At 43.6% G+C, this 24,734-nt stretch overlaps 1 protein-coding gene across 1 annotated transcript in view; it reads left to right on the forward strand.

The window, feature by feature from the left end:
• iqgap1 (IQ motif containing GTPase activating protein 1) overlaps window positions 1-24,734 on the forward strand; it is a 60,043-nt gene that overhangs the window by 14,679 nt on the left and 20,630 nt on the right. Inside the window, exons 3-15 of the mRNA XM_052515967.1 lie at window positions 6,931-7,087; window positions 7,709-7,786; window positions 8,060-8,136; window positions 9,472-9,539; window positions 10,601-10,714; window positions 10,889-11,067; window positions 11,707-11,794; window positions 12,056-12,219; window positions 12,575-12,659; window positions 17,624-17,787; window positions 18,064-18,224; window positions 22,319-22,443; window positions 23,205-23,368. Of these exons, the coding sequence (XP_052371927.1) occupies window positions 6,931-7,087; window positions 7,709-7,786; window positions 8,060-8,136; window positions 9,472-9,539; window positions 10,601-10,714; window positions 10,889-11,067; window positions 11,707-11,794; window positions 12,056-12,219; window positions 12,575-12,659; window positions 17,624-17,787; window positions 18,064-18,224; window positions 22,319-22,443; window positions 23,205-23,368 (1,624 nt within the window). The remainder of the gene's footprint in view (window positions 1-6,930; window positions 7,088-7,708; window positions 7,787-8,059; window positions 8,137-9,471; window positions 9,540-10,600; window positions 10,715-10,888; window positions 11,068-11,706; window positions 11,795-12,055; window positions 12,220-12,574; window positions 12,660-17,623; window positions 17,788-18,063; window positions 18,225-22,318; window positions 22,444-23,204; window positions 23,369-24,734) is intronic.

Genomic DNA, 24,734 nt, shown 5'->3' on the forward strand with positions numbered 1-24,734 from the left:
CCTGTGTTGGGAGACCCAGAGTCATGACTTACTGGGAGGGAGGAGTTGTTCCCCTCTGCCCACCACAGCCCTGTTACCATGACTTACTGGCCTGGCCCACCTGTGGCCTGGCCACACTGGGCCTGTGTTGGGAGACCCAGAGTCATGACTTACTGGGAGGGAGGAGTTGTTCCCCTCTGCCCACCACAGCCCTGTTACCTGTGGCCTGGCCACACTGGGCCTGTGTTGGGAGACCCAGAGTCATGACTTACTGGGAGGGAGGAGTTGTTCCCCTCTGCCCACCACAGCCCTGTTACCTGTGGCCTGGCCACACTGGGCCTGTGTTGGGAGACCCAGAGTCATGACTTACTGGGAGGGAGGAGTTGTTCCCCTCTGCCCACCACAGCCCTGTTACCTGTGGCCTGGCCACACTGGGCCTGTGTTGGGAGACCCAGAGTCATGACTTACTGGGAGGGAGGAGTTGTTCCCCTCTACTGGGAGGGAGGAGTGCCCACCACAGCCCTGCCTGCCAGGTTGGGAGACCCCAGCACAGCCCTGTTACCTGTGGCCTGGCCACACTGGGCCTGTGTTGGGAGACCCAGAGTCATGACTTACTGGGAGGGAGGAGTTGTTCCCCTCTGCCCACCACAGCCCTGTTACCTGCCACACTGGCCTGGGAGACCCAGAGTCATGACACTGGGAGGGAGGGGCCTGCCCACCACAGCCCTGTTACCTGTGGCCTGGCCACACTGGGCCCAGAGTCATGACTTACTGGGAGGGAGGAGTTGTTCCCCTCTGCCCACCACAGCCCCGTTACCTGTGGCCTGGCCACACTGGGCCTGTGTTGGGAGACCCAGAGTCATGACTTACTGGGAGGGAGGAGTTGTTCCCCTCTGCCCACCACAGCCCTGTTACCTGTGGCCTGGCCACACTGGGCCTGTGTTGGGAGACCCAGAGTCATGACTTACTGGGAGGGAGGAGTTGTTTCAGATGGAGGGTTTGGATTTGTTGGCCTGTGTACTGCAAATCGTGTGTGTGTGCACCTAATACAGGATGTGTGCCAAAAGTGGGAGTGTACCTTTTCTTTAGTAAAGGGTTCCTACACACTGAACAAGGCTGCAAAGCTGAAATGTTTGTTCCGTAACCCTGATGCAGTGAAAACAATACAAACCATAATAGAAGAGTTAAGGGAGCTTCATACTACATTTTTTTGACCATCACAACTTTTTACTTATCTGAATTCACCTGTTTTATGTACCAACCAAACTTCTGGGGGAGCGTGAGGGTCCCCTTTTTGAAAAGGGATGTACAGAAAGAGTGTTTTCCTTTCTTCAAAGCTGATTTTTGACAAACTCACTTTGTCCTCCAACTGTGAAATGGCTTCTACCCAAGGATAGACTCTGGGCTTTCACAGCAGAGAACACACACTGCTATGGGTACTGGGATGTTACTAGAATGGTGAACTACTGGGAGGCATGGAACTAGAGTGTTACTGGGAGGGTTACTGGGAGGCATGGAACTACTGGGAGGGTTACTGGGAGGCAGTTAGTATCCAGGCCCTCTGGTTCTTCAGTGGACTAGCACGATCACGTACACGCTGTAACAGAAAGAGTGGGCTTCTACCCAAGGATAGACTCTGGGCTTTCACAGCAGAGAACACACACACTGCTATGGGTACTGGGATGTTACTAGAATGGTGAACTACTGGGAGGCATGGGGCCTTCAGTGGACTAGCACGATCACGTACACGCTGTAACGGGGGCCGAGCACTGTCGCGTACACGCTGTTGATAGTTTAAAAGTGGCGTTCTCTCATCTCTTCTGTCCCCTGTACCCAGAACTGTAGGTTCCTCAGTGGCTTAACACGACCAACAAACACACTAAGAATGTATCTTCAGGTCTGACGTCAGGGGATTTACATGCCAAGAGGAATGCTGAGAATGTTTAGGTGTGGTTTGTTAGAGGTGAGAGTACTCTGCTGTACTACGTACTGGACTGGATGGAATCTGCTCCCCTAGTTGACATCTACAGTGGGAAGCAAAAGTATGTGAACCCTTTGGAATTACCTGGTTTTCTGCATGAATTGGTCATCAAATTTGATCTGCTCTTCATCTAAGTCACAACAATAGACACTGCTTATACTAACACACAAATGATTGTATTTTTCTTGTCTATTGAATACATAATTTAAACATTAAAAGGATAGGTTGGGAAAAGTATGTGAACGCCATAGGCTAATGTTTTCTCCAAAAGCTAATTGGAGTCAGGAGTCGGCTAACCTGGAGTCTAATCAATGAGATTGGAGATGTTGGTTAGAGCTGCCTTGCCCTGTTAAAAAAAAAAAAAAAAAATCAATTTGAGTTTGCTATTCACAAGAAGCATTGCCTGATGTGAACCATGCCTCGAACAAAATATCTAAAGACATAAGATTAAGAATTGTTGACTTGCATAAAGCTGGAAAGGGTTACAAAAGTATCTCTAAAAGCCTTGATGTTCATCAGTCCACGATAAGACAAATTGTCTAGAAATTGAGAAAGTTCAGCACTGTTGCTACTCTCCCTAGGAGTGGTCGTCCTGCAAAGATGACTGCAAGAGCACAGCGCAGAATGCTCAATGAGGTTAAGAATCCTAGTGTCAGCCTAAGATTTACAGAAACTTCTGGAACATGCTAACATCTCTGACGAGTCTACGATACGTCAAACACTAAACAAGAATGGTGTTCATGGGAGGACACCACGGAAGAAGCCACTGTTGTCCCAAAAAAATCATTGCTGCACATCTGAAGTTTGTAAAAGAGCACCTGGATGTTCCACAGCGCTTCTGGCAAAATATTCAGTGGACAGATTAAACCAAATTTGAGTTGTTTGGAAGGAAAACACAATACTGTGTGGAGAAAAAAAGGCACAGCACACCAACATCAAAATCTCATCCCAACTGTAAAGTATGGTGGAGGGAGCATCATGGTTTGGGGCTGCCTCAGGGCCTGGACAGCTTGCTATCATCGGAAAAATGAATTCCCAAGTTTATCAAGACAGCCTTGCTTTCTCCTGCAAAATATCTGTCCGCCAATTGAAGCTCAACAGAAGTTGGGTGATGCAACAGGACAACGACCCAAAAGACCGAAGAAAATACGCCTTCTGGAGTGACTCAGTCAGACCTCAACCTGATATTAAAATGTGTGTCATGACCTCGAGCGGTTCACACCAGACATCCCAAGAATATTGCTGAACTGAAACTGTTTTGTAAAGAGGAATGGTCCACAATTTCTCCTGACCGTTGTGTAGGTCTGATCTACAGAAAACATTTGGTTGAGTTTATTACTGCCAAAGGAGGGTCAACCAGTTATTAAATCCAAGGGTTCACATACTTTTCCCTCCCGACACTGAATGTTTACATGGTGTGTTCAATAAAGACATGAAAACATGTTATTAGTTTAAGCAGACTGTTTGTGACTTAGATGAAGATCAGATCAAATTGTATGACCAGAAATCCAGGTATTTCCAAAGGGTTCACAGTTTTTCTTGCCGCTGTAACTCTTGAGGTTCAGTTGGTATGAGCCTGGCACTGCCAATGTCATGGGTTCAATTCCTGCAGGGATTACATATTAGTGTTAGTACACAGATTAATATACATTTCTGCAATCCCTGTGACTTTGGATGAAATCGACTACTAAGTAGCATTTATCTATGGTGATATGAACACATGATTTGATGATATACTGTATTGGTTCAAATGTAGTGTACTAAACACACTGTTAGAAAACTAACAGTATCAGTTCTGTTACTGTTAGAAAACTTTCAGCTCCTAGGAAATGAAATGCTACACTGTGATAACTAGAGGCAACAGGAGAGAAGAATAGTCCTCTCAGAGATTTACAAACTCCGGAGGGGTGAGGAGTTGAATGTCACTGGGTTTAGTGTGTGTGTGTACTGCATGTTTCGGGGCTTTAAGCTGACCTTTTTTACAAGGCACCTGTGTGCTCCTAAGTTGATAAATGTAGGCGCACACAAATGTAGGAGCACAATGTAAATGAGGTAGTAAAACTAGAATCGTTAATTTTCTGTGTACTGTTGGTGTGTGTTTCTGAAGGCACTCGATTCTGTGTATCATGCAGCTCTGAGGTTTATTACCAACCAAAAGCACCGGACTCACCGCTGTGATCTCTATAGTGATGTTGGCTGGTCTTCACGCTGCTGTGATCTCTATAGTGATGTTGGCTGGTCTTCACGCTGCTGTGATCTCTATAGTGATGTTGGCTGGTCTTCACACTGCTGTGATCTCTATAGTGATGTTGGCTGGTCTTCACGCTGCTGTGATCTCTATAGTGATGTTGGCTGGTCTTCACGCTGCTGTGATCTCTATAGTGATGTTGGCTGGTCTTCACGCTGCTGTGATCTCTATAGTGATGTTGGCTGGTCTTCACGCTGCTGTGATCTCTATAGTGATGTTGCTGCTGGTCTGTGATCTCTATAGTGACACGCTGCTGTGATCTCTATAGTGATGTTGGCTGGTCTTCACGCTGCTGTGATCTCTATAGTGATGTTGGCTGGTCTGTGATCTCTATAGTGATGTTGGCTGGTCTTCACGCTGCTGTGATCTCTATAGTGATGTTGGCTGGTCTTCACACTGCTGTGATCTCTATAGTGATGTTGGCTGGTCTTCACACTGCTGTGATCTCTATAGTGATGTTGGCTGGTCTTCACGCTGCTGTGATCTCTATAGTGATGTTGGCTGGTCTTCACGCTGCTGTGATCTCTATAGTGATGTTGGCTGGTCTTTCTGTGATCTCTACACTGCTGTGATCTCTATAGTGATGTTGGCTGGTCTTCACGCTGCTGTGATCTCTATAGTGATGTTGGCTGGTCTGCTGTGATCTCTATAGTGATGTTGGCTGGTCTTCACACGCTGCTGTGATCTCTATAGTGATGTTGGCTGGTCTTCACACTGCTGTGATCTCTATAGTGATGTTGGCTGGTCTTCACACTGCTGTGATCTCTATAGTGATGTTGGCTGGTCTTCACACTGCTGTGATCTCTATAGTGATGTTGGCTGGTCTTCACGCTGCTGTGATCTCTATAGTGATGTTGGCTGGTCTTCACACTGCTGTGATCTCTATAGTGATGTTGGCTGGTCTTCACACTGCTGTGATCTCTATAGTGATGTTGGCTGGTCTTCACACTGCTGTGATCTCTATAGTGATGTTGGCTGGTCTTCACACTGCTGTGATCTCTATAGTGATGTTGGCTGGTCTTCACGCTGCTGTGATCTCTATAGTGATGTTGGCTGGTCTTCACGCTGCTGTGATCTCTATAGTGATGTTGGCTGGTCTTCACACTGCTGTGATCTCTATAGTGATGTTGGCTGGTCTTCACGCTGCTGTGATCTCTATAGTGATGTTGGCTGGTCTTCACACTGCTGTGATCTCTATAGTGATGTTGGCTGGTCTTCACGCTGCTGTGATCTCTATAGTGATGTTGGCTGGTCTTCACGCTGCTGTGATCTCTATAGTGATGTTGGCTGGTCTTCACGCTGCTGTGATCTCTATAGTGATGTTGGCTGGTCTTCACGCTGCTGTGATCTCTATAGTGATGTTGGCTGGTCTTCACGCTGCTGTGATCTCTATAGTGATGTTGGCTGGTCTTCACACTGCTGTGATCTCTATAGTGATGTTGGCTGGTCTTCACGCTGCTGTGATCTCTATAGTGATGTTGGCTGGTCTTCACACTGCTGTGATCTCTATAGTGATGTTGGCTGGTCTTCACACTGCTGTGATCTCTATAGTGATGTTGGCTGGTCTTCACGCTGCTGTGATCTCTATAGTGATGTTGGCTGGTCTTCACGCTGCTGTGATCTCTATAGTGATGTTGGCTGGTCTTCACACTGCTGTGATCTCTATAGTGATGTTGGCTGGTCTTCACGCTGCTGTGATCTCTATAGTGATGTTGGCTGGTCTTCTATAGTGATGTTGGCTGGTCTTCACGCTGCTGATCTCTATAGTGATGTTGGCTGGTCTTCACACTGCTGTGATCTCTATAGTGATGTTGGCTGGTCTTCACGCTGCTGTGATCTCTATAGTGATGTTGGCTGGTCTTCACACTGCTGTGATCTCTATAGTGATGTTGGCTGGTCTTCACGCTGCTGTGATCTCTATAGTGATGTTGGCTGGTCTTCACGCTGCTGTGATCTCTATAGTGATGTTGGCTGGTCTTCACGCTGCTGTGATCTCTATAGTGATGTTGGCTGGTCTTCACGCTGCTGTGATCTCTATAGTGATGTTGGCTGGTCTTCACGCTGCTGTGATCTCTATAGTGATGTTGGCTGGTCTTCACGCTGCTGTGATCTCTATAGTGATGTTGGCTGGTCTTCACGCTGCTGTGATCTCTATAGTGATGTTGGCTGGTCTTCACACTGCTGTGATCTCTATAGTGATGTTGGCTGGTCTTCATTGACTCAGGCTTAAATATTGCTATACTATCTGTAAATGGCAGTTTTCCCAAAAATGGCCTTTCTCTGTTCTTTGACAAGGTCAGAAAGGTCTCACTCCTTACTTTTAACGGTTACTAAAATCCAGAATGGATCATGGAAAAAGGTGTTTTAGCTACTCAGCTCTGTGGTCTTGGAATCATTTCCAGACCAGCTTGAAACCCGGCATCTTGTTCCCTTGGAGTTTAAAGGTTTGGTTGACTTACATGTTACTGAGACATGATAGTCATTAGGACTTTACGTGGTTCTACTTATGATAAAAATCTATCTGTGACGCTTGTATGGTTCTGGGATTCTAATAAATGTGTGTTTACGTATAAAAAAAGAAGAAAAGTAAGTTGTTTGACTATTTGTTCCAAACATTGTTCCCTTCTGCCATCCTGGATGGACCAGGTCTCTTGAGAAATAGATGTTTTTCTTAATGATACGAACCTGGATAAAGGTTAATTAAAAGCTCTTTGTCCTCCAGGTGGATGGAGGCGTGTCTGGACGAGGAGCTCCCGCCCACCACAGAGCTGGAGGAAGGGCTTAGGAACGGGGTGTACCTGGCCAAACTCGGCAACTTCTTCGCCCCACAAACCGTTTCCATCAAGAAAATCTACGACCGTGAGCAGACCCGCTACAAGGTGAGGACCGAGGAGATGCACTGCAGACTGTAACACACACACACACACACACACAGGCTCCAGACAAGTGCTGGTTAAAGGGACAAAGATGTTCTTATATTCATTCAGTTACCAGAGGAGACAAACTCCCTTTTGCCCAACCTGCCAAACTCACACCGGACTATTCATCAAGGTGTAGGGGCAAGTTGCACCTAGACACTGATCTGGGGTCAGTTTAGCATTTTTCACCAATAATAGTCAAGTTTATGATTGGGGGAGGTGACACTGATCCTAGATCTGTTTCTAGGGAAAACTTCACCCCGGAGCACCTAATCAATGCCCCGAGGAACAGACATGCATCAATGGTCCTATTCTATCAACACAGTTTGACTTAAGTTAAATAACCAAAAATAAACATTGTTATTACACTGCAAGAATGTGCCCAAGAAATCCCCCATCTCCAGTCTTACCTTGGAAATGTTTTAGTTGAATAGGACCTCAGGTTACTGTGACTCACTGTCTGAGTCGGCTTGATTTACTCAATGGGGAAGGAATGAATCATATGTGTATTACTATAACTGTAATGGCTTGTTTGTTTGTGTGTCACATTGTAACTCACTATGTTTTGTTTCATTCCTGCAGGCCACTGGGCTTCATTTTAGACATACAGACAATGTCATCCAGTGGCTAAACGCCATGACAGAGAAGGGCCTGCCGAAGGTGAGTGATGGGCTTAGACAGACAGACAGACGTATTCTCACTACCAGGGAAGGGTATTTTCCCCGTACCACCCCTGTGTAACAAGCCGGGGGTTGCCTGGATCCCACTCCCAGACTACTGAACCCTCAGCCCTGGGTCACGGTCAATAGGAACAAACGGAATAATGTTTTTGAAACATTCACATTCTTATTGGACAAGTCCAGGTAATATGTAATTAATTTCCTAGCATTTTAGCATGTTTTTTGCCTAATGAAGATGTCCATCTGTCCTCAGATCTTCTATCCAGAGACTACAGACATCTATGATAGGAAGAACATGCCGCGCTGCATCTACTGCATACATGCTCTCAGGTACACACACACACACAATGAATTTAAATTTGTATAGATTTTCTGAATACTCTAGAAAAACCTTTCATCACAAATCAGAGAGAGCAGTGGTTCAAACTGTAGAAACCAGTTCCTACATCTGAATATCAAAGTTTTGTTTGATAAAATACATTGTTCCATTTTTATCTTTGGGACCCTCAGGATGACAAATCAGAGCAAGATTACTGAGTGCATATTATTTACCTTCAGAGATGAATGTATCAAACCAGTTGATAAGTGATCAGTTTGTTGTTGTGCTCTCAAACCATATCATGCTATTTCTTTCACTATAATAGCTACTGTAAATTTGACAGTGCAGTTAGATTAACATGAATTTAAGCTTTCTGTCCATGTAAGACATATCTATGTCCTGGAAATGTTGCTGTTGCTAATAACGTCATTCTAGTGATATTAACACACTTTAGCAACAACCGTCCCGGTATAGGGACACCGATCCCGTACATCCTTAAGAGGTTTAAAATGACATTAAACCCTGATCTGCCTCTCACAGTGCTACCTGAACTCTCACAGTGCTACCTGAACTCTCACAGTGCTACCTGAACTCTCACAGTGCTACCTGAACTCTCACAGTGCTACCTGAACTCTCACAGAAAAGTCACAATAGACAAATTGTCTATAGTAATATTTTATCTCAGTGAAAAATGTTAAACTTTTTCTGCTTTGCTATGTCCTACTCAATACTGCCTGTATGTGAAGTTGAAAACGTTTACTCTCAGAACTTGGTTTTTGGAAACCTGACACGTTTATGAGGTGAATGGTACGATTTTGGACTGGTGAGGTATTCGGCACCAAGGAGAAACTCCAACCGCCTCAGCCTTGCGATGGCAGTTCACGTCCCAAATGGCACCCGGTTCCCTATAAAGTGCACTACTTTTCACCAGAGCCCTATTGGCCCTGGTCAGAAGTAGTGTACTAAATAGGGAATAGGGTGCCATTTGGGACACAAGAAGTCTGTGTTAATAGAAAATTCCAGCTGCATGTAAAATGGATGCTGAGCCTGTTCTGTCCAGAGGCTGTACATCTGATCCCATGTCCCAGATTGCACCGTATTTCCTTTGTAGTGCACAATATAGGGAACAGGGTGTCATTTGGGAAGGGTCCTTGGCTTTTAGAGTCAGGAAGGTAACACTACAGGACTGGGTGGCAGAGGGGGGTAGGAGGTGTGTATAACCCCCAGCTCCAGTCCATACTAGATGAATGGCTGTTGACTACAATGCCTTCTGGCCCCCTCCCCTGGTGCCGCACACATGCCAGAACACAGGTCCAACAACGTTTATCTCTCTTTCCCCCACACAGTTTGTACCTGTTCAAGCTTGGTCTAGCCCCTCAGATCCAGGACCTGTATGGCAAGGTGGACTTCACAGGTGAGTGTGTCCCAATAAGGACACACCAGTGTTCAATTTTCTTTCACTCAACTCATTCAGTTTGTCATTGTTAATTTTTTAGTTTTAAAGTCAAACAGTTAACACGACTAACATAACATATGATGTTAAACATATGTGGTTCAGTTGCTCAAATACTAAACATGGATACATGTACTGTTAGAAGACACTTTCTACACTATCTAAAGTCACTAAGTGACACGCAGGCATAGTGTTTACTCCAGTCCTAAGTTACAGTTCCACAGGGAAGGGGTTTTACCAGGCAGCTAGCAACAATGTGAAAGTCATTAGTGATAGATGGTGTTTCCTGTTGCTGCTCTGTCTGCCAAACGCCTGACCAGGGGGTATGTGTATTACTCTCAGGCCAGGAACAATCACCGTCTCCTGTCTGTTTAGCCTCTAATATACAGTTAGCCTACTATTTACAGTATGAAGGGTACTTATGTCCATTAAGTACAGCGTTTGGCTCCAACCTAGCACTAAAAAGTCTGATTCTACGAATCGCATACTCATCAAGACATAATTAGTTGAATCTCTCTAGTCTGTCTATAATCTACAGTTTGAAGGGTACTGTACTTTAGCCAGTGTGGTCCAGTATGTGTAGAGTGTGGTTCCAACCCAGCACTAAAAAATATGTCCAGCCTCTACCCTCAGTCTTAGCCATGCTCCTCTCTCTCCAGACTCTAGCTCCTCTCTCTCCAGTCTCCAGCCTCACTCTTAGCCCTGCTCTCTGTCCAGCCTCTAGCTCCTCTCTCTCCAGTCTCTACCCTCAGTCTTAGCCATGCTCTCTGTCCAGCCTCAGTCTTAGCCAAGCTATGCAGAGACACCTACAGCTCAGGGAACACCCACTCCCCAGTGCCTGATACCATTTCCCTCCAAGTGCAAGAAATACACTCCCCTTTTGTACCATGATTGTTTACAGAACAACCCCTGCCCTCTTTCAGTACTCCCACCAAACAACTGTTGATAGACCTAATGCCTAACCAACTCTTTCTCCCTCCCCTCCTTTATACCTCACTCTTCCCCTCCTTTCCACCACTCAGAGGAGGAGATTAACAACATGAAGAGTGAACTGGAGAAGTACGGAATCCAGATGCCTGCCTTCAGCAAGATTGGTGGCATCCTGGCCAATGAGCTGTCAGTGGATGAGGCTGCGTGTAAGCACCTATCAGATATCAGAGGGGCGGGTCTAACCGCCTGTTTGGTTGAGTTCAACACTTCTTTATAACAAATTGAAAATGATGGTATTATATTATGTAACATCTCTTTCCTTTTAAATCCATTTTTGAAAATATTCCACACATTTCTGGTAATGAACTCCTCTACTCCAGTGCATGCAGCAGTGATAGCCATCAATGAGGCCATAGACCAGGGGGTTCCCGAGGGCACCATGGCTGCCATGCAGAACCCCAACGCCATGCTGCTTCAGATGAACACCTGCTCTGCCCAGCACTACCAGGACATGCTGCACAGTGCCAAGGCTGAAAAGGTGGCCAACTCACGCAAACGGGTATGAGAGCTTGCTGTAAATACTGGGATAGAGAATGAGTGGCAGGGTTGGGGAGTCAATTCTATTTCAATTCTATAAATTCAGAAAGTAAACCGAAAGTCAAATTCCAATTATTTTCAGTAATTCAGTTGACTGTCTGAATTGATTGAATTGGAATCTACTTTCTGACTTGACTGATTTGAATTGGAATCCACTCCAATATTGTCTGTTGTAGTAGTAGTGTTTTCTTTTAGAAGTGTATTTGACTTTCTCCAGCTGTATAGTTCCTGTAAAGCGGTGCCCCTCTATTTCTCCTGGCGAGCTGGACTACAGTAGTGTTTTGGCCTCTGCTAAGTGCTATTTTAAATAATAATCTGATGGTCAACACCCTGATTAGCTGAATCAGCTGTTTCACTGCTGAGCTAGGACAAAAACCTGCAATACATTGTTTATCATTGAGCAGACTTCAGGATCACGGGTTTAAATGTACAATGTTGACGTCACAAATCCATGCTTCTATGTGCAACAGAACTAAAATATATGTATCTTGATGAGCAAGTTCAGATGGTACCTCCCGGTTTCTGAGTGTTTTTGTTCCCTTTCATGCCTATTGAACACTACCCTGATGTTGCTCCTGTTGCGCTGTCCCTCCTACTGTAGCTGGGGGAGAACTCTGACGCAGAGAGAGATGTCTATGAAGAGCTCCTCACACAGGCTGAGATCCAGGGCAACGTCAACAAGGTCAACTGTGAGTAAAACACACACTATTCTGTATGTTGATGAATCCACATGAGAATGCAGACATGTTTTTAAATGTTTATTACGTTTGTAGTCAACAGACTCACAGATCTAACATCCATGCGTTGTTCGTTTTTTGATTCACTGAAGTGAGTTTTGCTTCTAGCTGATCTGGGGTCAGTTTTAAAACCTGATCCTAGATTTGTACCTAGAGGAAACTTCATCCCAGAGTGTTCTAATAGGTTTTTCTAACACTTTCTTCCCCCATCAGTGACCAGTTCCCTGAGTGCAGCCGAGCAGGCCCTGCTGAGTGGTGATGAAGACCGGCTGTATGAGGCACTTCGCTCCCAGGCTTTGGGCCTACACCGCCTGCAGGCCCAGAACAAGGGCTGGTACCTCAAACAGCTGATGGCGGCCCGCGAGGACAAAGAACAGGTACAGTAGGTGGAATTATTCCAGGTTATTTGTGATTCATCCCACGTTGGGAGATCTGGAAGACCATTGTTTACAGCGGGGTTGTGTTCATTAGGGCAACAGACATTTGACAATGTTTTGAAACAGAAAATGAAAAAAATGTCTTATTGGACAAGGTAGTCGCTCCCTATTTCAGTCCGTTGTCTTCCTTTTGGTACTTAATGAGCACAACCCTGGTTGATTTTCTATGTGATGTTGATCACCTCCCCCATATCTTAGATGTGAGCTTGTTCACAGGTTTATTACACTGTTGAAAATTGAACTGAATATTCCAAAACCCTGTTTAGAGTAGTTCCTCTTTCTTTGTCTTTCCCAGAATTCTCCAGGAGAGGTGCTGACTAAAGATGAGTTGCAAACTGGAGTAGATGCAGCCAATGGGATTGCAGCAGGTTACCAGAAAAGTAAGCAGCAGTCACTGCTTGGTCTGGGGTGAGGTGTACCCTAGGTACACAACTAGGATGTGTCCAATCCTAACCTTAAAGGTCCAATGCAGACTCTTGTATCTCCAAAATCATTTCTTAGTTGGGTAACAAATTAAGTACCTTGCTGTTCTATTAGAATTGTCAAAAATAAACAAAAAATAGCTTCTAAGCAAAGAGCCATTTCTCAAGCAAGAATTGAGACTGTCTGGGAGTGGTCTGAGTGGGGAGGGGAAAACTGAAAACTAGCTGTTATTGTCGAAGAGGTTTGGAACATAATAATATTCACAGTATTATTCCAATCTCATTGTATATCTATCTCAGAGTACCATTCAAAAGACACCTACTCATTCAAGGATTTTTCCTTATTTTTTTTACTATTTTCTGCATTGTAGAATAATAGTGAAGACATCAAAACTATGAAACAACACATATGGAATCATGTAGTCACCAAAAAAGTGTTAAACAAATATTTGAGATTCTTCAAAGTAGCCACCCTTTGCCTTGATTACTGCTTTGCACACTCTTGGTATTCTCTCAACCAGCTTCACCTAGAATGCTTTTCCAACAGTCTTGAAGGAGTTCCCACATGCTGAGCACTTGTTGGCTGCTTTTCTTTCAATCTGTGGTCCAACTCATCCCAAACTATCTCAATTGGGTTGAGGTCCGGTGGTTGGAGGCCCAGTCATCTGATGTAGCACTCCGTCGCTCTCCTTCTTGGTCAAATAGCCCTTACACAGCCTGGAGGTGTGTTGGGTCATTGTCCTGTTGAAAAACAAATGATAGTCCCACTAAGCATGAAACGGATGGGATGGTGTATCACTGCAGAATGCTGTGGTAGACATGCTGCTTAAGTGTGCCTTGAATTCTAAATAAATCAGACGGTGTCACCAGAAAAGCACCTCCACACCATCACACCTCCATGCTTCACTTTGGGAACCACACATGCGGAGATCATCCGTTCACCTACTCTGCTTTTCACAAAGACATGGCGGTTGGAACCAAAAATCTCAAATCTGGACTCATCAGACCAAAGGACAGATTTCCACCGGTCTAATGTCCATTGTTCGTGTTTCTTGGCCCAAGCAAGTCTCTTCTTATTATTGGTGTCCTTTAGTAGTGGTTTCTTTGCTTGAATAAGGCCTTCATGGTCGAATTTCTGCAGTCTCCTCTGAACAGTAGATGCTGATGTCTGTTACTTGAACTCGGGGAAGCATTGATCTTGGATGCAATTTCTGAGGCTGGTAACTCTAATGAATTTATCCTCTGCAGCTGAGGTACCTCTGGGTCTTCCTTTCCTGTGGCGGTCCTCATGAGAGCCGGTTTCATCATAGCACTTGATGGTTTTTGTGACTGCATTTGAAGAAACTTTCAAAGTTCTGGAAATTTTGCCGATTGACTAACCATGTCTTAAAGTAAGGAAGGGCTGTCGTTTCTCTTTGCTTATTTGAGCTGTTCTTGCCATAACATGGACTTAGCCCTATTTGGTAAAAGACCATCTTCTGTATACCCCCCTACCTTGTCACAACACAACTGATCGTCTCAAATGCATTAAGAAAGAAATCAATTCCACAAATGAATTTTTAACAAGGCACAACTGTTAATTGAAATGCATTCCAGTTGACTACCTCATGAAGCTGGTTGAGAGAATGCCAAGACTGCAAAGTTGTCTTCAAGGCAAAGGGTGGCTACTTTGAAGAATCTGAAATATGAAATATGTTTTGATTTAACACTTTTTGGTTACAACATGCTTCCATATGTGTAATTTCATAGTTTTGATGTCTTCACTGTTATTCTGCACTGTAGAAACTAGTACAAATAAAGAAAAACCCTTGAATGAGTAGATGTGTCCAAACTTTTGACTGGTACTGTGTGTAAGAAAATAAATGTAAAATATGTTTTACATACGGTACCAGTCAAAAGTTTGAACCCACCTACTCATTCAAGGGTTTTAATTTATTTACATTTTTATATTCATAAATATAAGTGTCTTCAGACCCCTTTAACGTCTGTCGTAACAAAATGTGGACAAAAAATATAGGATTTTTATTTAATTTAATCCATCTACACACAATACCCCAAAATGACAGAATGAAAACAGTTTTTTTAGAAATGTTTGCAAATGTATTAAAAATGAACAGATACCTTATTTACATAAGTATTTAGACCCTTTGCTATGAGACTTGAAATTGAGCTCAGATGCATCCTGTTTCCATTGATCATCCTTGATGTTTCTACAACTTGATTGGAGTCCACCTGCGGTATATTTTATTGATGGGACATGATTTGGAAAGGGACACAGCTGTCTACATAAGGTCCCACAGATGACATGAGGTCGAAGGAATTTTCCGTAGAGCTCTGACAGGATTGTGTCAAAGCACAGGATCTGGGTAAGGGTACCAAAACATTTCTGCAACATTTTGAAGGTCCACAAGAACACAGTGGCCTCCATCATTCTTAAATGGAAGAAGTTTGGAACCACCAAGACTATTCCTAGAGCTGGCTGCCTGGCCAAACTGATCAATCAGGGGAGAAGGGCTTTGGTCAGGGAGGTGACCAAGAACCCGATGGTCACTCTGACAGAGTTCCAGAGTTCCTCTGTGGAGATAGGAGAACCTTCCAGATGGACAACCATCTCTGCAGCACTTTACCAATCAGGCCTTTATGGTAGAGTGGCCAGACGGAAGCCACTCCTCAGTAAAAGGCAGATGACAGCCTGCTTGGAGCCTGCCAAAAGGCACCTAAAGGACTCTTGGACCATGAGAAACACAATTCTGGGGTCTGATGAAACCAAGATTGAACTCTTTGGGCTAAATGCCAAGCGTCACGTCTGGTGTAAACTTTCCACCATCCCTACGGTAAAGCATGGTGATGGTAGCATCAAGCTGTTGGGATGTTTTTCAGCGGCAGGGATTGAGAGACTAGTCAGGATCGAGGGAAAGATGAATGGAGCAAAGTACAGAGATCCGTGATGAAAGTCTTCTCCAGAGTGCTTAGGACCTCAGACTGGGGCAAAGGTTCACCTTCCAACAAGACAATGAGCCTCAGCACACAGCCAAGACAACACAGGAGTGGCTTCAGGAAAAGTCTCAATGTCCTTGAGTGGCCCAGCCAGAGCCCAGACTTGAACCCGATCGAACATCTCTGGAGAGACCAGAAAATAGCTGTGCAGCGACGATCCCCATCCAACTTGACAGAGCTTGAGGATCTGCAGAGAAACTCTCCAAATACAGGTGTGCCAAGCTTGTAGCGTCATAACCAAAACTTGAGGCTGTAATCGCTGCCAAAGGTGCTTCAACAAAGGAGTAGAGGGTCTGATTACTTATGTAAATGTGATATTTAAAAAAACATTTATTCTAAAAACCTGTTTTTGCTTTGTCATAATGGGGTATTGTGTGTAGATTGAGTGAAAAAAAACCAATGTAATCCATTTAAGAGTAAAGGTCTGAATACTTCCAGAATGTGCTGTACACACAACACAGGATAATCACTTTTAACTGCACTGGTGGGAAACTACCTTAGGGTTAGTTACCTCTTCACTCCTCACTCATTACCAACTGGTGTTCACGTTCTCCTCATGAGGACATGGCCTGCAGCAGAACACTGCAGTTTACCCTTTAGTTACCCACATCACTGGCTGTTTCATGTTCCTGTGCTGATTGCACTATGCTTATCACATGTCTTTTCCACATGGTTTTTAACCCTACTGATAGTCAGGCTACTCTGTGTTCCGTTTGTGGGTTTGACCCTTTGTGTCTCTCTTTGTGCTGTGTATTTAAAGAGAAGGTTTATTTTTGCTTGTTGACGTTTTAGCTTATTTTTCACTTCACAACTGCCGCAAGGATTGGGTTACACTTCCCCTCCACCTCTCTTCCCCTATATACAACCACTTACTGATTCAATCTGTTTCCACTAGTATTGCCACAGAACATGATCAAAAAATACTTGCCACCCTGTATCGCTCTGTGTCTAGTGTGTTAGTCCTGTCTCTGTTGTATTTAATCCTGTTCCTCACCCTGTCTCTCTGTGTATTCAATCCTGTTCCTCACCCCGTCTCTCTGTGTATTCAATCCTGTTCCTCACCCTGTCTCTCTGTGTATTTAATCCTGTTCCTCACCCTGTCTCTCTGTGTATTCAATCCTGTTCCTCACCCCGTCTCTGTGTATTCAATCCTGTTCCTCACCCTGTCTCTCTGTGTATTTAATCCTGTTCCTCACCCTGTCTCTCTGTGTATTTAATCATGTTCCTCACCCTGTCTCTCTGTATTTAATCATGTTCCTCACCCTGTCTCTGTGTATTTAATCATGTTCCTCACCCTGTCTCTGTGTATTTAATCATGTTCCTCACCCTGTCTCTGTGTATTTAATCATGTTCCTCACCCTGTCTCTGTGTATTTAATCATGTTCCTCACCCTGTCTCTGTGTATTTAATCATGTTCCTCACCCTGTCTCTGTGTATTTAATCATGTTCCTCACCCTGTCTCTGTGTATTTAATCCTGTTCCTCACCCTGTCTCTGTGTATTTAATCCTGTTCCTCACCCTGTCTCTGTGTATTTAATCCTGTTCCTCACCCTGTCTCTGTGTATTTAATCCTGTTCCTCACCCTGTCTCTGTGTATTTAATCCTGTTCCTCACCCTGTCTCTGTGTATTTAATCCTGTTCCTCACCCTGTCTCTGTGTATTTAATCCTGTTCCTCACCCTGTCTCTGTGTATTTAATCCTGTTCCTCACCCTGTCTCTGTGTATTTAATCATGTTCCTCACCCTGTCTCTGTGTATTTAATCATGTTCCTCACCCTGTCTCTGTGTATTTAATCCTGTTCCTCACCCTGTCTCTGTGCATTTAATCCTGTTCCTCACCCTGTCTCTGTGCATTTAATCCTGTTCCTCACCCTGTCTCTGTGCATTTAATCCTGTTCCTCACCCTGTCTCTCTGTGTGTATATAGTGTTGCAGGCGGTGGAGAGGATAAACGCGGCTGTCAGAGCGGGTGTGCCCGAGAACACGGCAGCAGAGCTGATGAACCCTGATGCCCAGCTGCCCGAGGTCTACCCCAGCGCTGCCGACCTCTATCAGAGAGAGCTGACCAGCCTGCAGCAGCAGAGCCCAGATGTACGCACACACACACTAATGCACACACTGTCTCAATCGATGTGAGACACAGTTGGTCTTTGTCAGGCATTACAACTGTATTGATGATTGTACTTATTGACAATACATCTTGAAATATATTTTCAGAAAGACATTAGTTAGCTAAACTGTCAGTGATCCACAGGGTTCAACATGGTTGTGCATTAGAAGGCAACTATATTGATGACTTAAGTACAATATATTGATAAATGTATCAGAGGTATGGATTAGTTGAAAGTTCTGGTTGTGTTCCCCAAGGGTTCTCTGTCCCATCCGGAGCTGCTGGTTGCCGTGGAGATGTTGTCGTCGGTGGTGTTGATAAATAGGGCGTTGGACGTGGGCGACCGGAATTCCATGTGGAGACAACTGGCCAGCGCCGTTACTGGACTCAGTAACGTAGAGGACGAATACGCACAGAGGTACGCACAGAGGCAGACACTTGTCTGTCACTAGTTGTGTAGATCCTGCTGTATGCCTTTGAAGACATCTTCAGGCCTCGATCCCAGATTTGGATTGACGGGCACCATCTACAGTTACCTCAGAGATATGAAACTATAAATGATGTATTAATGTGTTTTCTACCCGTCTCACCAGATCTTGTAAACGCCTGTCATGTTTTTGTTGTTGCTGATGACGACTACATTTACGTTGTAGTGAACATGTACGTCTGTAATTGACACTAATTCAATTTCTGGCACTCAATAAATGTCCCGGTTTGATGTCTGTTCAGTTGACTGGTTAGTCTGTAACTGAGGTTTAATGATGTCTGTTCAGTTGACTGGTTAGTCTGGAACTATGAGGTTTAATGTTGTCTGTTCAGTTGACTGGTTAGTCTGTAACTATGAGGTTTAATGTTGTCTGTTCAGTTGACTGGTTAGTCTGTAACTATGAGGTTTAATGTTGTCTGTTCAGTTGACTGGTTAGTCTGGAACTATGAGGTTTAATGTTGTCTGTTCAGTTGACTGGTTAGTCTGTAACTATGAGGTTTAATGTTGTCTGTTCAGTTGACTGGTTAGTCTGTAACTATGAGGTTTAATGTTGTCTGTTCAGTTGACTGGTTAGTCTGTAACTATGAGGTTTAATGTTGTCTGTTCAGTTGACTGGTTAGTCTGTAACTATGAGGTTTAATGTTGTCTGTTCAGTTGACTGGTTAGTCTGTAAATGTTGTCTGTTCAGTTGACTGGTTAGTCTGTAACTGAGGTTTAATGATGTCTGTTCAGTTGACTGGTTAGTCTGTAACTGAGGTTTAATGTTGTCTGTTCAGTTGACTGGTTAGTCTGTAACTGAGGTTTAATGTTGTCTGTTCAGTTGACTGGTTAGTCTGTAACTGAGGTTTAATGATGTCTGTTCAGTTGACTGGTTAGTCTGTAACTGAGGTTTAATGTTGTCTGTTCAGTTGACTGGTTAGTCTGGAACTATGAGGTTTAATGTTGTCTGTTCAGTTGACTGGTTAGTCTGTAACTATGAGGTTTAATGTTGACTGGTTAGTCTGTAACTATGAGGTTTAATGTTGACTGGTTAGTCTGTAACTATGAGGTTTAATGTTGACTGGTTAGTCTGTAACTATGAGGTTTAATGTTGTCTGTTCAGTTGACTGGTTAGTCTGGAACTATGAGGTTTAATGTTGTCTGTTCAGTTGACTGGTTAGTCTGGAACTATGAGGTTTAATGTTGTCTGTTCAGTTGACTGGTTAGTCTGGAACTATGAGGTTTAATGTTGTCTGTTCAGTTGACTGGTTAGTCTGGAACTATGAGGTTTAATGTTGTCTGTTCAGTTGACTGGTTAGTCTGGAACTATGAGGTTTAATGATGTATGTTCAGTTGACTGGTTAGTCTGTAACTGAGGTTTAATGTTGTCCAGTTGACTGGTTAGTCTGTAACTGAGGTTTAATGATGTCTGTCCAGTTGACTGGTTAGTCTGTAACTGAGGTTTAATGATGTCTGTTCAGTTGACTGGTTAGTCTGTAACTATGAGGTTTAATGTTGTCTGTTCAGTTGACTGGTTAGTCTGTAACTGAGGTTTAATGTTGTCTGTTCAGTTGACTGGTTAGTCTGTAACTGAGGTTTAATGTTGTCTGTTCAGTTGACTGGTTAGTCTGTAACTATGAGGTTTAATGTTATGTTAAACTGAGGTTTAATGTTGTCTGTTCAGTTGACTGGTTAGTCTGTAACTATGAGGTTTAATGTGTCTGTTCAGTTGACTGGTTAGTCTGTAACTGAGGTTTAATGATGTCTGTTCAGTTGACTGGTTAGTCTGTAACTGAGGTTTAATGATGTCTGTTCAGTTGACTGGTTAGTCTGTAACTGAGGTTTAATGATGTCTGTTCAGTTGACTGGTTAGTCTGTAACTATGAGGTTTAATGTTGTCTGTTCAGTTGACTGGTTAGTCTGTAACTATGAGGTTTAATGTTGTCTGTTCAGTTGACTGGTTAGTCTGTAACTATGAGGTTTAATGTTGTCTGTTCAGTTGACTGGTTAGTCTGTAACTATGAGGTTTAATGTTGTCTGTTCAGTTGACTGGTTAGTCTGTAACTATGAGGTTTAATGTTGTCTGTTCAGTTGACTGGTTAGTCTGTAACTGAGGTTTAATGTTGTCTGTTCAGTTGACTGGTTAGTCTGTAACTGAGGTTTAATGTTGTCTGTTCAGTTGACTGGTTAGTCTGTAACTATGAGGTTTAATGTTGTCTGTTCAGTTGACTGGTTAGTCTGTAACTATGAGGTTTAATGATGTCTGTTCAGTTGACTGGTTAGTCTGTAACTGAGGTTTAATGTTGTCTGTTCAGTTGACTGGTTAGTCTGTAACTGAGGTTTAATGTTGTCTGTTCAGTTGACTGGTTAGTCTGTAACTATGAGGTTTAATGTTGTCTGTTCAGTTGACTGGTTAGTCTGTAACTATGAGGTTTAATGTTGTCTGTTCAGTTGACTGGTTAGTCTGTAACTATGAGGTTTAATGTTGTCTGTTCAGTTGACTGGTTAGTCTGTAACTATGAGGTTTAATGTTGTCTGTTCAGTTGACTGGTTAGTCTGTAACTATGAGGTTTAATGATGTCTGTTCAGTTGACTGGTTAGTCTGTAACTGAGGTTTAATGTTGTCTGTTCAGTTGACTGGTTAGTCTGTAACTATGAGGTTTAATGTTGTCTGTTCAGTTGACTGGTTAGTCTGTAACTATGAGGTTTAATGTTGTCTGTTCAGTTGACTGGTTAGTCTGTAACTATGAGGTTTAATGTTGTCTGTTCAGTTGACTGGTTAGTCTGTAACTATGAGGTTTAATGTTGTCTGTTCAGTTGACTGGTTAGTCTGTAACTGAGGTTTAATGTTGTCTGTTCAGTTGACTGGTTAGTCTGTAACTGAGGTTTAATGTTGTCTGTTCAGTTGACTGGTTAGTCTGTAACTGAGGTTTAATGTTGTCTGTTCAGTTTAACTATGAGGTTTAATGTTGTCTGTTCAGTTGACTGGTTAGTCTGTAACTATGAGGTTTAATGTTGTCTGTTCAGTTGACTGGTTAGTCTGTAACTATGAGGTTTAATGTTGTCTGTTCAGTTGACTGGTTAGTCTGTAACTATGAGGTTTAATGTTGTCTGTTCAGTTGACTGGTTAGTCTGTAACTATGAGGTTTAATGTTGTCTGTTCAGTTGACTGGTTAGTCTGTAACTATGAGGTTTAATGTTGTCTGTTCAGTTGACTGGTTAGTCTGTAACTATGAGGTTTAATGTTGTCTGTTCAGTTGACTGGTTAGTCTGTAACTGAGGTTTAATGTTGTCTGTTCAGTTGACTGGTTAGTCTGTAACTATGAGGTTTAATGTTGTCTGTTCAGTTGACTGGTTAGTCTGTAACTGAGGTTTAATGTTGTCTGTTCAGTGACTGAGTCTGTAACTGAGGTTTAATGTTGTCTGTTCAGTTGACTGGTTAGTCTGTAACTGAGGTTTAATGTTGTCTGTTCAGTTGACTGGTTAGTCTGTAACTGTAACTATGAGGTTTAATGTTGTCTGTTCAGTTGACTGGTTAGTCTGTAACTGAGGTTTAATGTTGTCTGTTCAGTTGACTGGTTAGTCTGTAACTATGAGGTTTAATGTTGTCTGTTCAGTTGACTGGTTAGTCTGTAACTATGAGGTTTAATGTTGTCTGTTCAGTTGACTGGTTAGTCTGTAACTGAGGTTTAATGTTGTCTGTTCAGTTGACTGGTTAGTCTGTAACTATGAGGTTTAATGTTGTCTGTTCAGTTGACTGGTTAGTCTGTAACTATGAGGTTTAATGATGTCTGTTCAGTTGACTGGTTAGTCTGTAACTATGAGGTTTAATGTTGTCTGTTCAGTTGACTGGTTAGTCTGTAACTGAGGTTTAATGTTGTCTGTTCAGTTGACTGGTTAGTCTGTAACTGAGGTTTAATGTTGTCTGTTCAGTTGACTGGTTAGTCTGTAACTGAGGTTAATTAGAATTAGAAGAAATGAGATGGTAACAATAATTTCCATTAATTTAGGATCAGCACTCATTAACCCTGGTGTTGGTGTCTCAGGTATATGGATGAATTGATGCGGCTGAAGGCAGTGGCCAGGGAGGAAGGCAGTGACTATCTGACCTGGAATGACATCCAGGCCTGTGTTGACCAGGTCAACTTGACCATACAGGAGGAGCACGAACGTGAGTGGACCACACACTTGCATGCACACGTACAAACATGTATGCAAACACACGTGCGCACACTTGCAGGAACACACATGCACATACTTGCCAGAATGCGCGCACACACACACACACACAGCAGAACTCTACTTCCAAGACTTGTAACCATAAAATAGGTCTAAAAGAGGAGACCACTGATAATGAGTCACTCCACCTCATTTATTTGGCTTTTCAAGATCACTTGACCTCAGTATTCCTCAACATGTTTGAAAGTCTGAGACATTCCCATAGGAGATGAGCTCTCATGTACTTCTCTATCTTTATAATGTCCTCTAGTGTGACATTGGCAGTGCCGTGAGAGCACTCAACGGTGATGCCCATGCTAAACAGGCTTTGGGCCAAGTGCGCCCTCTATACAACTCTATGGACATTCCTCAGTCTGAATTCTGAGTTGAAAAAGAGAACATAACGGTGATGTCATAGAAACAGTGGTGTCATAAGATCTTTAAAAAGATAGCATTACTTTTCCAAAAATATATCTTCCACTAAGATGGACAATGACATATGGGTTTTAAAGTGTCTAACATACCAGATTGTCTCTTCTACCTTTCCATATCTGTCTCAGGCTAATCCTTATGTTTGTCACTTGTGATGTATTATATGCCCTTGTGCTCATAAATGCTTGAAAGGATTTGTCCTTTGCTAACAATACAGATGTGTTATCTTAATCAACCCTTTTTTTTGTGTATGTATGTATGTGTGTGTGTGTGTGTGTGTAGGTATTGTGGCCATCGGTCAGATCAATGAAGCTCTGGATGGGGGAGACCCACAGAACACCCTAGAAGCCCTCCTGCACTCTGCAGCCAAGCTAACAGACGTAGACCCCTCTGTCGCCCAGCACTACTACGACAAACTGCTTGAGGCCCGCAGGGAGAAGGGACATGTAAGGACCAATTGATGTGTGTGTACACACACACACACACACACACACAATGGGTGTGTTTTGGCACAGAGCTGCTTGACTCATGTCACACCTTAAACACACTTTACGTAGCGCACAAACACATATTACACACCTGCTTTACTGGGACAGTATTTTTCACCTCATTGTAATGAACTGCACCAGTCACCTGGGTGGAGGTGTTAGACTCCTCCCCTTTCTCCTTCTGTGCATGTCTCTGGTTTCAGAGCATTACTGACTGATGGGAGTCTGTCTGGTTTCAGAGCATTACTGACTGATGGGAGTCTGTCTGGTTTCAGAGCATTACTGACTGATGGGAGTCTGTCTGGTTTCAGAGCATTACTGACTGATGGGAGTCTGTCTGGTTTCAGAGCATTACTGACTGATGGGAGTCTGTCTGGTTTCATGCATTACTGACTGATGGGAGTCCTGGTTTCAGAGCAACTGACTGATGGGAGTCTGTCTGGTTTCAGAGCATTACTGACTGATGGGAGTCTGTCTGGTTTCAGAGCATTACTGACTGATGGGAGTCTGTCTGGTTTCAGAGCATTACTGACTGATGGGAGTCTGTCTGGTTTCAGAGCATTACTGACTGATGGGAGTCTGTCTGGTTTCAGAGCATTACTGACTGATGGGAGTCTGTCTGGGACATTACTGACTGATGGGAGTCTGTCTGTTTCAGAGCATTAGTCTCTGGTTTCAGAGCATTACTGACTGATGGGAGTCTCTGGTTTGCATTACTGACTGATGGAAGTCTCTGGTTTCACTGACCAGAGCATTACTGACTGATGGAGTCTGTCTGGAGTCTCTGGTTTGAGCACTGACTGATGAGTCTCTGGTTTCAGAGCATTACTGACTGATGGGAGTCTGTCTGGTTTCAGAGCATTACTTCTGGTTTCAGAGCATTTGACTGATGGGAGTCTGTCTGGTTTCAGAGCATTACTGCAGCATTACTGACTGATGGGAGTCTCTCAGAGTCTGTCTGGTTTCAGAGCATTACTGGTCTGGGAGTCTGTCTGGTTTCAGAGCATTACTGACTGATGGGAGTCTGTCTGGTTTCAGAGCATTACTGACTGATGGGAGTCTGTCTGGTTTCATTACTGACTGATGGGAGTCTGTCTGGTTTCAGAGCATTACTGACTGAGTCTGTCTGGGAGTCTGATGGGAGTCTGGTTTCAGAGCATTACTGACTGGGAGTCTGTCTGGTTTCAGAGCATTACTGACTGATGGGAGTCTCTGTCTGGTTTCAGAGCATTACTGACTGATGGGAGTCTGTCTGGTTTCAGAGCATTACTGACTGATGGGAGTCTCTGGTTTCAGAGCCTTTCTCTCTGATGGGAGTCTGTCT

This window comes from Oncorhynchus keta, unplaced genomic scaffold (genome assembly GCF_023373465.1).
Source record: "Oncorhynchus keta strain PuntledgeMale-10-30-2019 unplaced genomic scaffold, Oket_V2 Un_scaffold_3531_pilon_pilon, whole genome shotgun sequence".
NCBI classification, from domain to species: Eukaryota; Metazoa; Chordata; class Actinopteri; order Salmoniformes; family Salmonidae; genus Oncorhynchus; species Oncorhynchus keta.